Source organism: Dysidea avara, chromosome 7 (genome assembly GCF_963678975.1).
Source record: "Dysidea avara chromosome 7, odDysAvar1.4, whole genome shotgun sequence".
Taxonomy (NCBI): domain Eukaryota; kingdom Metazoa; phylum Porifera; class Demospongiae; order Dictyoceratida; family Dysideidae; genus Dysidea; species Dysidea avara.
In genome coordinates this window covers 30,350,871-30,366,230 of record NC_089278.1, presented here as the reverse complement: position 1 = coordinate 30,366,230, position 15,360 = coordinate 30,350,871, and the positions used below count along the sequence as shown (strand labels likewise).

Below are 15,360 nucleotides of genomic sequence, written 5' to 3'. Positions count from 1 at the left end.
AGAAGACAGATGGTATGTACCATTATATCCTGTTGCCTTCTTTGTAATGTATATTCCAAGTAATGCCATCCAGTATTGGCTGTGTGTTAGTTAACTTTATGTAATAATGTAGCTCTTCAATGATAACAAATTCTTTCTTGGAAAGAGTGAATGTCAGGTACTGTACCACAACTACATAAGTAATCAACGGTGGTTGTTTTGGTAGGTGTACAGGGTCCCAGAGTTTTTTTTGTGTTAACCTTCCACTTGACTGTATTGTTCTTTACTGTTGTGCATGCACTAAGTCTAAAGTCTTTGGGGAACCCTACAACAAAACATGATAAAATAAACCACAAGATTTTTCCACTTTACAAAACCTTGAAAATCAGGCCATACTTGTGAAGAACAAGTGACGCTGTCCATACCGCATTATTTTACCACTGCACAGAAAATATGTGTATAACAAGCACAGCATCAACTGGCAGCTATGTACTTGTATGCTGATGAATTTAGTGGGAAAGAGATATGTGTAGGTTATTGCACAAATCCAGCTATCTTTGCTATTTTAGAGACCTGAGGAATGGCACAATACGAGGTGATTATGTGCCATTCTGAAGGTCTTCAAAATAGTGAAGATACTGTGGGTTTGCATGGGCAATAACCAATTTGGACTATGGTTTATGCAGCTCTAGTCACTGCCAATAATGGTGGCTTCCTGATAGAATTAGTGTTAAAACAACTCACTGGTAGGCTTCCTAGATGAATACAATCATCTCTGTTATCCAGCGATGTTTTCTTCACACTCTATCTATTTTTTTAAAATTTTAACTGCTTTTCAATGCAGGTAAGGCCTGCATTAAAGGTCTGTGGGAAACTGGTGTCCACAGCCAGAAAAAAAGTATACGTACAACTTACATTACAATTGAATGTATAAAATTACAATCAAATTAAGTTAGCTGGCTAAAGTTATTATGAACATTCTACATTTGATATATAGTTAAACTATCCTATAATTTTAAAACTTACATTTGTATTTAATAATGAACTTACTTACATAAGTACTTATTTTAAAAGAGAGAGCAAGAAAAAAGTTATTAATTACTGCTGAAGTTTGGTGGGCGGGGAGGCTTGAAGCAGGTACTACAAGTGCAGACTGTGAGGATTGTCAGAGTCAAATTTGTTTGTAAAATGCTGCCAGAAGATCTTGAGTAACTGTGATTTAATGGTGGAAAAGGTAGATTTAAGTCAAGTACTGGTAGACTGTTGTAGGCTCTTGGTAATCTGTTGAAGTAGAAGTTACTTTGTTTGTTGGATGATGTAAAATTGTGTTGAAGCTTGTTGCGGGTGGAGGATCTGGTAGGATTACGGCAAAAGTTGACATAGTTACTGATATTGAAATGATTAGATGGATGCTGGTTTGCTTTTATGAAGAAGAGTATGTCATAAAGATCATAGGTGTACATCAGTGGTAGCATGTTAAGTTTGATAAGACGTGTTTTGTAATCAGTTACATAGTCATTTAGAATAAATTTGGTTGCCCGGCATTGGATTCTTTCTAAAATAGAGATGTCGCAAATAAGGTAGGGGTGCCATAAAGGAGAACAGTAAAGTAATTGTGATCTAACTAATGCTAAATACAAAGTTTTCTTGGTTGGAATGTCAACTGAGTGGCTGAAGGTACGTCTCAGTAGGGCAAGGGTTCGGAAGGCTTTAGCTGATATATGGTTATAATGATTTTTCCAAGATAAGTCAGTTGATAAAATGACACAGAGGTCACGGTGAGACTTATAGTGTCATCTATGAAATAGGATGTGGGGAATTTTGTATTAAATGATAGATGTATAAACTTGCTGGTGTTAAAAAATTGGTTCCAATCTCTAGACCAGTTTGTCATTGAATCAAGGTCTTGTTGAAGTTGTATGGAGTCTAGATGTTCAAGAATTTGTTTATAGCATTTTGTGTCATCTGCAAAGGAGAGAGCATTAGAGCAACGGACAGATAAAAATAAGTCATTGATGTAGATTTAGAAATAAACGTGGTCCTAGAATACTCTCTTGAGGCATACCTGATAGGATCGGTAGGAAGATGGAATATGAACCATTAAGGTGAACACATTGCTGTCTGTTGTTGAGGTAAGATCTAAACCACCACCAAAGGTTGCCAGTGATACCGATTTTCCAGAGTTTTAAAAGTAATTCATTGTGGGAACTCTGTCAAATGCTTTTGCAAAGTCCATATTACATCTGTTTGAATTTTACAGTGTTCATGATACTCTTTAAAAATATAAAAAGTTGTTGTAAAGTTGAACAGCCTTTCATAAATCCGAGTTGACACATAGAGATGGCACTGGAAATGGGGGCTATAACTTCGTTGTATATTATTCGTTCAAGTACTTTTGATGCAACACAAAGCAAAGATATAGGTCTGTAATTGGTGGCACTATTTTTCTCACCAGATTTAAAGATAGGAGTAATACAGTGAATTTGCCATTCAGAAGGTAGTGAGTAGTAGTGGATAGCATATGAAAACAAATAGTGCAGAGGTTTGACTAGAACAGATGCACAGTGTTTTAGAATTGCTGGACTGATTCCATTGATACCAGTTGCCTTGTGAGGATCCAGAGATGATAATGCATCGTAAACTTCTTCAGAGATATAAATTGAGTCAAGGGACATACTTGTTGGGGGCATATTTTCAAATTAGGAAGGGAATAAGTACTTTGAGAGAACACTGAGTAGAAGTATTTGTTAAATAAATTAGCTTTGTTGAAGTCTTGAGAGGCAGAAGTATTGTCATAAAATATTGTGGAAGAGATAGAAGCAGATTTGGTAAGGTTTCTCACATACTGGAATATTTTAGAGTCGTTGCTAAAAGCAAATTTGTTCACCAGTTTTGCTTCAAAGTTAGCCTTAGCTTGTTGAATGCTAGTCTGAAGGGTTTCTTCAGCTGTTTTAATATGGAGCAGATTGTGTTCAGTAGAATGAGACTTGTACTTCTTTCTTAAAGTGCGAAGACACTTAATCTGGTGTCGTATGTTGGATGCATGCATGTATACCATTTAGGAGATTGTAAGGACTTTAATTTGAATTTCGGCACAAATATATGTATTCCTCTAATGATACTGTTCTTAATAAAAAGCCATATGGAATCAATGTCTGGCAAGTGTTCACAAATAGAGAAATCAATGTGTGACAAAAAGTTAATAAGTCCAGGGTAATTCTTTGGAGTAATCAAAAATAACTTGTGTAGTGTTAGGGAAGTTAATATGTTCCATTGGAAACAGAATAGTGAATGAAATGATGAAATGGTCAGTTGGTATAGGTTTGTAATGTTGAGGGTGAACATCATACAGTACGATAGTAACTGTATAGTAGGGACCACAAAGGAGTAGGCGTGGCCCACGAAATAATATGACCCAAAAATCAGCCTCGATTTTCCCTTACGATGATGAGGCAGTATTGGCGAGGTAAAACTAAGCCCAAACAAGCTTTCAGACCGACCCGAAATGCTTTCAACAAGTTGCTACGGAATTTTTAAAAATTTTTATTCAACGGAATTTTCTACTGACTGACTGAGTAACTGACTGACTGACTGATGCCTTCGGACAAGCGTAACTCAATAACGGCTAAGGCTACGGGCTTGATTTTTTCACTTTGACATTGCTTCGGCCTGACAGGTGCCTATTGACATACTGCAGTACGTACAATGCATTCTTCATGGACTTACCAGTGTCCTCCTTTGTGTCCCATTCATCTTTGCTGACAGGGAAAGGTGTCAATTTGGCGCGAGCACGTGATGGCTTCCCTTCGAAACGGAAATTGTCCGTATTTTTCACCGTGGCTATTTCGATTGCAGAGGTTCTTTTCAAACAGTTCTTGATTCGTACTGCTGTGTAACGGGTTGAACATAGCCTACAGCGAAGCGTATAGTCTGGCACGGCCACCCCTTCGATTAGAGATTAATCGAAGGGGCAGCCGCACCAGACTACGAAGTGTAATGGATATTTCACTTTTCAGACAATAATTAATATGATTGGGGCGCGCGGCATGATTTCTTTCTTTTGGTATGCGTGGATTGTCGAGGTGCTTTTCGAACATTCTTGATTCGAAATGCTGTGTAACGGGTTGAACATAGCTGACAACGAAGCGTAATGGATACTTCACTTTTCAGACGATAATTGATATAGCTGGGGCGTGCGGTGCCTTTTCAGATGCGGTATGCGTGGGTTCACCAGTCATAATAAAATTATTTACAAAAAAAGTTAACAAACAAGTACACGAAAAAATTTGGAATTTTCAACTAGAGTAGGGACCATAGCACATCAATAAAAAGTACTGAAACAAGTTGGAGTAGTCCATGATATTAAATCACTGTAAAACAATAAGAAGTGTTATATCCCTACTGTGCATTTCCATTATGGTATCTTGAGCAGATATAACACTTCTTATTGTTTTACTGTGATTTAATATCATGGACTACTCCAACTTGTTTCAGTACTTTTTATTGATGTGCTATGGTCCCTACTCTAGTTGAAAATTCCAATTTTTTTCGTGTACTTGTTCAAATCATCGATGATATCTTCATTGTTGGTGATTATCAAGTCAAGTATGTTTCCAAGTTGGTTCATTTACTATCTGGGTGAGATTAAGTTGAAACAGCAGGTCACAGAATTTGTTCAATGATTTCTGATGGTTGTTGTGACTGGAATCCAGCAAACACATGACGCACGTGACAATAAGTTTTGTCACGGGTATCTAACCAGTTTAGATACCTACCCGTGGGTATGTATTGGATTTTAAATAGCTCATTAACGACCGAAGTTCAAAGCATACTATGTGTACCGTAGTCTAAATACGTATATCAGCTTTAAGCTGCAGTTACTGTACTATTGGCTCTCCCAGGTACACGTTTGCTACAATATTTGCATAACATAGTAAGCAACTAAAACACATACTACATAATACACTACTAGTGGATTTGGTAGATCCATTATTGACAGCAGTGATGATACTTATATATCACATAATTTCAACAGTCTAAAATAACAGGATTTGCAATGCTTTCCCTAAATCCATCAGCGTAACAAGAAGGTAATTTTAATAATGATGATCAACTTTATTTCTAATGCTTCACAAACAAACACACAGAACTCACATTTCTTTTAATGTACAGAAATGAAACTATTTGTACTTCTCATGAGCAAGCAAATACAATGAGCAATGTTTCTATACATACTAAAGTAATTAAATCGTGTGTAATTTTGTCCACCCTGTATACTTCAGTATATTTTAGGATCTGCTCCGAAAATTTGAAAATGCTTGAAACTTGAACTTGTTGAATTCAGAGGCATAGCCAGAACTCAGGCCCGAGCATCAATAATTTGGGATGCCCTAATAAAGCAGTCACAGTATTCAGGGAAGCAGCTGCAGTGTAGCAAGCTACGTGTGTGTAGGTATAAATAAGGAAAATAAGGATATGTAGCTAGTTGGTGGGAGGGCAGCTATTGTATTCAGGCAGTAGTTAACTTTTTTTTTTGATCTTCACCTTACAGTTAGCCCTGGCATCAGCAAAAGTCTGGTTACGCCCCTGGGTGTAGATTATCATTATTTTTTTTGAATTGTCAGTATTGCTGCTTTGCATCGTTACCCATATAGTTAATGACATCATCTTTATGTAAATTTAGTATGGTTTCCTTTCTTGCAAGTGATGTCACTAGGTACACTGATTGATTCTGCAGAAACTAGTGAACTTAAAATTACTTCCTATTTCTGAATTAGTCCAACAGAAGCCTTACTAAATTCAATTTTACAGTATATGATTTATTTATTTTTAACTTCAGTACAACTGGTCACCTATTCATCATATTTGAAACTTTTATATGACTACATTGTTTGTATAAGTGTGTGTAGTAAATGTAATCAACTGATATTTAGTGCACTAAGATTTTTGGTGGTTAACAGAGCATTATGCTGGGAAGAGAGATCACAGTAATTGAAGTACTACTTATTGTGCTACCAGAAAATAGCATAAGGTTATAGAATACTATCGATCCAGTTACAGCAGATAGTTTCCACTTCCATGAATGTCTTTATGATAAGTGATGAAACTTCATGGGTATAAGTGATTAAAGCACCTTTAAGGCTGTGATAAAAGGTTGAGGACTGAAGGCGTGTCAGGCTTTCAGTAGCCTTCTTGCAGTTGCTATAATGGTACTTACTAATAAATAATGTGCCCACTAAGACAATTGAGGATGCATCTATAGTTAAGAATTCTAAATGTGTTGAGTCATTTAAGCCTTCTTGCAGTAGCAGGAGCTTATAAGTGCTGGTTTGCTTGCCAATTGGCTCGCACACATGTTGTACTCTTTGGTCCATGTTTCAAGACAGGTCAGATTAGGCCATCCAAATACCAGCAGCACTGGTGCACAAGTGATGCTCTCTGACCATGGGTCCACCTGCCTTGTGGCAAATATGAGTTCCTGATAGTAGGTATTTCGGTAGCTTAGGTTTCCTGCCAGAACTATTAACTAACAATCAGCCTCGTGTGACCTCAGCTTGTTGTCACTATTGTCAGCATAAAGTATCAAATAAATTTCATGGAAACTTACCGGAAACATTTGAAGTCAATTGTCTGATTTCACCCAACCAACTGGCTGACTAATTGCTAACTAGGGTGCCTGCAGACAAACATAACTCATTAATGGCCAACACTATGAGCTTGTTGCAAAGCAGTAAGATATATCCAATGCTGTCCTTTACGTCCCGTTCTATTCACTTGTAGTGCGAAAGTGTTGATTCATGTGTAGCGTGTCAAACTTTTGTCTAGCTATCACATATAGAAGTTTTGTACCACTCTCTAACAGTATAAGAAAGCAGATTGATTGTAGGAATATAGTGTATGTATTTTTAACTGTTCACTATACAGGTGTGCTATGTTTTTGTACCATAATTTGTGTTTTAGTTGCACTTAACTGTTTGCCATATTCTATTGAAATACATGTTTCCAGCAAACCAAGCAAGATAATGTAGTCAGTGATAGTTGCTCATGTTACAATACAGCTGACTTTGTTCAATGTAAACAGTAATGCTCCTCTCTCTCCTCTAATTTGTTATAAATACCACTTCCAGAAAGTGTTATCAATATTGTGTGATTATCACAGTGTTGTACAATGGCTTTACAACATACCTCAAAGATGTGTAGATATCCTCCTCCCTCTCTCTATACTAACCAGTAACCTCAATAGGACAGTATACCTGAAGATCAACAAATTACAATTAAGACGAATGAAGCCAAGATTTTTTTGTAAAGCTAGTCAATTTTCCTAGTATGTAATTGTAATTATTAGTCCTAGTGCAGTGCGATTTTATAAATGTATAAATATGCATGTTTATTTTCAGATTCATCATTTAGTGAAGTAGTTTGACAAATAATTTTGCAACCTGACAGATGAGTCTTTTGCAATAGTTGTACTAAGGGAATTCTCTTAACCCATTGATGGCAAAATTCTCTGGGATCACTGGCCGAATTGCCGAATCGCATCATACTAACCATCCAATACACAGAACTACTTAGTAACCATATCTCTAAATACTCACTATAAACTAAGGAGGTCGACTGTGTTGTTTTTGTTTACATAACAGTAACCGCAATGAAGTTATCCAACAGTAAAGTCTAAACTTGGTAAAAACCAGCCCAAACAAACAATAGAATCCCACCTATCTATCTGCTAAGGTGTATTACACTCCAAAAAACTCTTCTACACACAATGCAATCCATTCCACATCCATTCCACATCCATTCCATCCATTCTTCGTAATTTGTCCCATTTCTTCTGTTGTGCATGTGTATCTGCACTCGTGTCCACCATACCACGTCTGGGATAAAGCAGCCGACTATTTACTTTACTTGTCTCCATTTATGTATAACATTTTCTTTGTTATAAGCTACTAGTTTTCTATTCGAAGAACAATTTAATTCGCCTATTATAAAAAGTTACACTATACGCTATTGCACAACAAATGCGCACTAGTCCGGGAAGGATCCAGTTATCCCAGAAACGGGACCTCTATGGGCGTGTCTGTTTCAGTACTAGTGCATCTTGCTATGAAACATGTTTTACAAGTTATAGCGAGGCTAAAGTTTATTCTATGAGTGCGTTATGATGCCATGCTGCCATATGGTGGCAGTGGCCATTAATGGGTTAATATCAACCTTGAGCACATACTGCAAGGTGTACAGAATACATACAAATGACATGTATATATGTATTGTATTACAGTATAGTTCTGCTGAATTTAATACTTGAAATCTACAACACCAAAACTAATAGCTAGATATGTACAGTATAGTCCAGTTTTGTGTATGTCTTGATCAACTATGAGCTCTTTTTATGTGCTAATAGTACTCCTTGTCATCTTTGTTGTTATTTCATTGTCATTGTTGCCATCATTATCACTTGCTGACTGTGTTGGTGCTGGAGTGTCTCCAGTAACAGGTAGTACACACCTACAGAAACCTTCTATATCTTCTGCACATGGCTGGGGAATGTCTTTACAATTTGGCAGTAGAGTTGCAGCTGATGTGGTTGGAGTTGTTGGTGGATTAGAGGGTTTACCAGCTAAATCTGTGCATAAGTCTATTCCCGCCTTTTTCTCATATGTAATATTTATGAGACCTGTTTGAGCCCAGCGAGTTTCACAAGCCTATAGTAAGAAATTACAAAAGAGTCACTAATTTGTATGTCTGAGTTCTATCATTATACTCACCCACTGTAATTGTTCAACAGCCATCGTAGTTTGGACTTTATGTGATGTGTGTTTATCACAGTCCATTGCAGTTACATTAGCACCTCTGTTTGTTAATCGCCTTACTAGTTTTCTGCACCTTTTGGGTGCGTCTCTTTTTTTAAATATGATAGAATATTCTAATGGAGTAGCTGTATTGTTAAGACATTTATTTGTAATTGCAAATGTGACATCTATGCATAAATTCTTTTGTAATGCCAGCTACAAGAGATTCATATTTTAATAGATAAATAAAGTATTGACAGAATGATACTTACGATTAATTCTGTTGATGAAAGTCTGTTAGTAGCAGTTTGAGAGTATACACACACCAGGAATGATGCCAAGAATGGCAACACCAATATTTGTTTACTAGTCATCTTCAGCTAACTGTAGCCAGTGAATGTATAAAGCATTTGAGTGACCAGATATTTCTAGGATGATTGCTTCTTGTGTTACATAACTATTGTAAGATCATCAATGGTTGTGGTGAGTGACATCAACTTTGCTTTTCATAATAATGCTAGAAACAGATGTCTCTACCACCATCATTGTAAAGTGATACCAAATATAGACATGTATCTCAAAGGAAATCATACCAGTGGTAAGGTAATAACATGCGAGTGATGTCACTTTGATTCTGCAGAACTATTATTTCCTATTTCTTCCTGTTTCTGAAGTAGACATGTTTGAATTGAAGCCTTACTACAATTATGAAAGATTTCTTTTTTTCAACCTGTCTGGTCACCTGTTCATCTAGTCTTGTCTCCAACCATCATTCATGCGTCTGGTGACATTAGTCCAACTTCTTGGCCCAGAAAGTGCACATTAATAAAGTATATACCCAAAAACAAGCTTAGTAGTTGTCTAAAGGTATTTGATTATTGTTCCTTGACAAACATTAAGAAGGTTATCATACATCAAGTTTTGATCACCAGATAATGGTATACATGTCAGGCTTTCAGTAGCCTTCTTGCAGTCTCTGTAATGATAGTTACTAATAAATAATGTGTCCAGTGAGCTTGTATGACTGTAACAAATTGTGGACACATCTTGTATCATGTAATTTAGTACAGCAATGGTGTAGTAGTAAATAGTAGAAATCATAGTTTTCCTGCCAGAATGTATATATGCAATTTTGTACCATAATTTGTGTGCTAGTTGGACTTCACTGTTTACCATAGTTATGTGACTGTCTCAGCGAAAACCCGACTTGTTAACATAAGTATGCAATTTGAGAATAATGAAATTAAAAAAGAAACCGTAAAATTCCTTATGCAATATATATTTGCAAGTTTTTATCAGCCAGAGAAGGAAGTCTCAAGTTGATTAAAATTATACGCCATCTTATTCGCCTGCTCATGGAGAGCTCAAAAATCTTTGTTTCGTTTCAGATCCTTCATTTAGTGAGGTGGTTTAACAAATAATTTTACAACCTGGCAGATGAAATCATTATACTTGATATGTACCATGCACTTTATGGTGAGATTGCAAGTGGAAAAGGGTGAAACTGATTTGCTCACCAATTCAGATTAGTTCCATCCACACAGAATTTGCTAAGATATGCTCATTGAAATTGTTTACTGCAATCCACATATCGTGGTGGTTTGAAGCTGGATTGCAAAGTGAATCGATTGAAACCAAACAAAATTGCTACAGAAGTGCTGGTCAGGTAGGGGAGTCTACATACCAAATTTGAAGAAAATCACTCCAGACAGTTCCAAGAGACCAAAATTTTGTTTTAATTTTTTCTTTTTTTTCTTCTTCATTTTGCAAACTTTGCAAAATCTGCCATAAAACACGAATGCGTGCTCCAATCGGGCTGAAATTTGGCACACGTAAATGGCTCATTAAGGCGGATCTCAGTACCAACTTTGGTAGGAATCTGATGAACATGCACAGAGTTATGACTAATTATTTGTGTAAAATAAGGTCGAAGGTCTGTCATGCCCACAGGGTAAACCCCTTGAAGGAATGAGCTGAAAATGCTGTGTAGATGGAGTAACCATCGTAGGAGTGCTTTTTTGTGGTTTGAAAAGAATCGAGATAAAGACCATGGAGATATGATACAAAACCCAACCTGTGTCACAATTACGCGATCTATTTTTATGAATAAAAAAGCTATTAGTTTTCATGCCTACCAGGCAAACCGCTTAGAGCAATGAGCTGAAAATCGGTATGTAGCTGGAATAGTCATTATAGAAAGTCTTTGCAGTAGTACAGAAGAATTGGTTTACGAAAGCGAACTACGTGTAGCAAAAGTGAGATCGAGATACTCTAATAGAACAGTCACCCTAATAGAGCATTCAACTGCCAATATATTCTAATAGAACAGTCACCATGCAGCTACAGATAAATTGTCAGACCATTACAAGTCACCCTGTTGGGAGATCAGCTTGAAACCAAATCACCCTGTAGAGAGTTCAGCCACAAACAAATCACCTTGTACAGAATTCAGCTACAAGCAATTAAGTCATCCTGTGGAGAGCTCAGCTAGAAACAAGTCACCCTGTAGAGAGATCAACTACAAACAAGTCACCCTGTAAAGAGTTCAGCTACAAACAAATCACCCTAGTGATATCAGATAAAACAATTCACCCTGTAGAAAGATCAACTACAAACAAGTCACCCTGTAGAGAGTTCAGCTACAAACAAACCACCCTAGGAAGTTCGGCCACAAACAAATCACCCTGTAGAGAGTTCAGCTACAAACAAATCACCCTGTAGATAGATCAATTAGAAACAAGTCGCCTTGTAGAGAGATCAGTTAGAAACAGGTCACCCTGTAGAGAGATCAGCTTTAAAAAGCTGGCCTATGGCTGGCTTTAGGGGTATACAAACACAAAAAGAAATGATATCTAATCCAAAACAGCCAAGCTGTAAAAAAAGAGTGTGGCCCCAAAAAGGCTATGGTGAAAAAAGATGTAAAATCCTAGGTGGCAGCCAAGTAATGGCTGTGATGGTAGGTTAATGACAAATTTTAATAGCAACAATTCCGGTGAATTTGGTGCCGAATCCTAGCGAAACTTGGGGAGACAACACAAATTCACCTGAATTGTTGTTATTAAAATTTTTGCCATTAACGTACATCACAGCCATTTCTTGGCTGCCACCTTTGATTTTACATCTTTTTTCATCATAGCCTTTTTGGGGCCGCACTCTTTTTTTTACAGCTTGGCTGTTTTGGATTAGTAATAATAACTAGAGTATCTCATTCATATATATTGATTTTCTTGCTGGAGAAGTGTATTTTGTAGCAGAGCAAAGTAATGAGTAATCTCTTTAGTGATTTTGATTTAGTGATTTTGAAATCAAATAACTTTGACTGTTCTATTAGAGTATATCCAATTTTTTTTAAAGCCTGACTGGATTTTGGAAACCGGTTTTAAAAATACTCTTTACATAATCCAATATTCAAATAAAAGCATACTTTCTAATAGGTGTGAGGAATTTTATATTTGAGTAGAGATCATAGAAATAAAATCAAGGAAACAAGGGAGGTCATCTACATCTGAAGCTATACTAGTGAACATTTAATCCCTATTTCGGTCATAGCTGCATTAGGGATTAAATGTCCACTAGTATAGCTGCAGGTGTAGATGACCTCCCTTGTTTCTCTACTTTTATTTCTTTGATTCCTACTCAAATATAAATTTTCGCACTGTGGTTAGTGAAAAGGCACATATCAGGCCAAAGTAACGTCAAACAGTGAAGAAATCAAGTTCACTGCTTAACTGGAGGCATCAGTTAGTTAGTCAGTCAGTCAGTCAGTCAGTGTTAGTTTTTTTTTAATTTCATAGAAACTATTGGAGGGTTTAAGGTTACTTTGAAGACATTTATAGGCTTGGTTCTGCAAAACCAATACTGCCAAGCTGGAAAAATAAGGTAACCACATAACAGCTGCAGTAATGCATGTGACATCTTACCACTATAATGTTCATTTGCTATGCTATAGTGGACATATTGGGCATTCATCTTCCACATGTCCAGTCAATTTTGGCAATTGTCTGGCCAATTCTGGTTTGCCAGGACATTGTGACAGGACAACAGAGAATTCTTATCATAAGCTCTGCCATGATCCCTAATATGCACAGTGCTGAGTAATAATAAAAGAAATTACAATCACGATAATTATTCAGCAAATATCATGATAGTGAATACTATCCCGATAGTTGGTAAACTATTGGATGTTTGTTAAGACAGCTTAGTTCTGTAGCATGGTTTGCTCCTTACAAGTATTCTATGCCTGTTTCTGTTGGTGGTGTAGCCTCTACTACACAACTCAGACAATAAGGTACCACAAAGATTTTAATGCATGCTTCCACTGAGACTGATCTGGATTAATTTTTCAATTGCTATAAAGATGATAGTTGTAGCAAGTCCTTTAGTATGTTCCATTTTTCAGTTCAACCATAACTTTCAGTAGACTTTAGTAAGTATTTCAACTGATGTAGCAATATTTCCACATGCACTTAGATGACTTTGTGTAGTGTAACACAGATAGAAAAAGCATGACAATACTGATAAAGATATAGCTGTAGGTTTAAAAATGTGAGTGATAAATCACACAATCCTAGCTTGTCATATACTATCGTGATGGTAATGCACTGCACTGCTTTCGCTATCATTTTTGTGATTGACTATCTCGATCTATTGCACTATCAATACTCTCACTCAGTCCAACTATGCAGTACTACTGTACTGTATTATTATCATTAGAGCTTTACTGTGTGTGATTGATTATTCTTACACTCTCCCACTGCCATTTCCCTGTACATTGCAGTGTGTGCTATTCTATTTGATTCACCTAGATAGAACAATAGTTGTAATAATTCTGGCAGCACGTGTGTATATTATGGTTATCCAAGTACAGTAGCTGTTATACATTTCCGGTGATTAAATCACTGAATCATGCTAAGTGCTGACATGGTACACAAGTCTGCTTGGCCACAGTTTATTTACACTGCATCTGTGGTTGCATTGAGATGGTGTGAATGTTTAGAATAGGATCACTCCTGTACTGCAAATATGTACTGAGTCTCTATGAATCTGTCTATCACCTAACCGAATATCCTGTGTGTTAATGACTAATTTCTATACATGGAAATATTTGTACAGACTTGGTTGTCACTCCTAGCTGACTTGGGTCATGATGTCATTTACTCCCAGTCTGATTGCTCTTGTAGTTCAGTCTCTCAAGCATCTCACAGCAGGGAAGAGCACACTAGACCTACATTACACTGTTTAGTCCAAAATGTGTTAAGGCAGTTTGATAACACTCTATATAAGTTAATTGGTCTTCCCACATTCCCGCAAGTATATTGATAAAAGTTGAAATTTCTCTGACCTTTGTGTTCAGGTTACTTATATAGACCTGGAGCTTATAACATCAAAGCCTTGCGATGCTTATGAATTCCTGCTTATACTGAATTAGCCCACAGCATGCCAGGTTGTTATTGTACTTACATAGATGATTGATATGCATAGTATCAGTTGATCCAATGTAATACATACGGTAACAATTGGTAGGAGTGTCTAATACTACCCTGGTGTAGTCAGTGTGGTATAGTACTACACCTGATATATGTACACATGCAATTTGCATTTTACTTTTAATTTATAACATGAAATATATGGATAGAGTGGGAGACCATAATGTGCTTTGTTTTGATCATATTTCAATATTACAGATCCTATTTGAAGAAACAGAAGCAGCAAGCTAAGGCATAAACACTAGACTCCATTTATACCCTACACCTATATGACCAATTTTCCCTAAGTGCTGAAAGCCTTCAGCCCCCCACTTTTTAATCAAGACTAGCATTTGTTTAATGCAGCTTTCATATGAGGAAATGTGTTGTGTGTGTATATATATATATATATATATATATATACACTTACTTGCTGTCTTAATCAAGTACCACATTTGCACAGGTAGCACCCACGTTTAAGGAGTAGAAAGTCTGCAGCAGCAGAACTCCAAAAGGTGTACAAGTTCTGTACTACATAAATTGCTTAGCAACAACACTTTTGCATTCATACAATAGCCACTAAAATGTTGCTTTTTAAACTTTTCTGTATTAACAAACATACTGACTGATCCAGCTGTGCATTGGTGCATGGATAGATAGTTTAGTAGCCACCTGAGGGTTAACACATGAGTAGCTCATGTGATATGTACCATACAATTAGGTCTTCACTACACTTATTTGTAGTGACAACGCATTTCATAAAGGTTGTCCATGTTTACCATTTACGATGATTATAATCTGTGACGATCTAAATTCAAATCAACACCAATCGTTACTTACTTTTTCAAAGTAATTGCTTGGTGTCAAATAAAGGCCCTACTTGTTTAAACGCTGGGTCAAACATGTGGGGTAGGAGATATACGTAGGCTTGGACTTTACATGAGCAAATGTAATGTATGTACAAATGACGGTACAAGTATAGGAGCTGTATGTGCTGGAAGAGATCATTTGCTAGGATAGCATGCATACAAATGTTAACTTATACTGACCTGTAAGGAGGCATGCAGTTATGGAATGTATATAGTACATTATGTGTGGTATCTGTGTAGCCAGTTCCATCTTTAGCT

General features: G+C 36.7%; 2 protein-coding genes across 3 annotated transcripts in view; one reads left to right on the top strand and one right to left on the bottom strand.

Annotated features, from left to right (window-relative positions):
• LOC136261050 (5-oxoprolinase-like) overlaps positions 1-15,360 on the top strand; it is a 100,036-nt gene that overhangs the window by 33,914 nt on the left and 50,762 nt on the right. The gene's annotated exons all lie outside the window — the stretch shown is intronic.
• LOC136261055 (uncharacterized) lies at positions 8,127-10,519 on the bottom strand. The gene is made up of 3 exons (XM_066055021.1): positions 9,041-10,519; positions 8,745-8,984; positions 8,127-8,681 (listed from the first exon to the last, which is right to left on the bottom strand). The coding sequence occupies exons 1-3, from the start codon at positions 9,140-9,142 to the stop codon at positions 8,367-8,369; spliced, it is 657 nt and encodes a 218-aa protein (XP_065911093.1). The 5' UTR covers positions 9,143-10,519; the 3' UTR covers positions 8,127-8,366.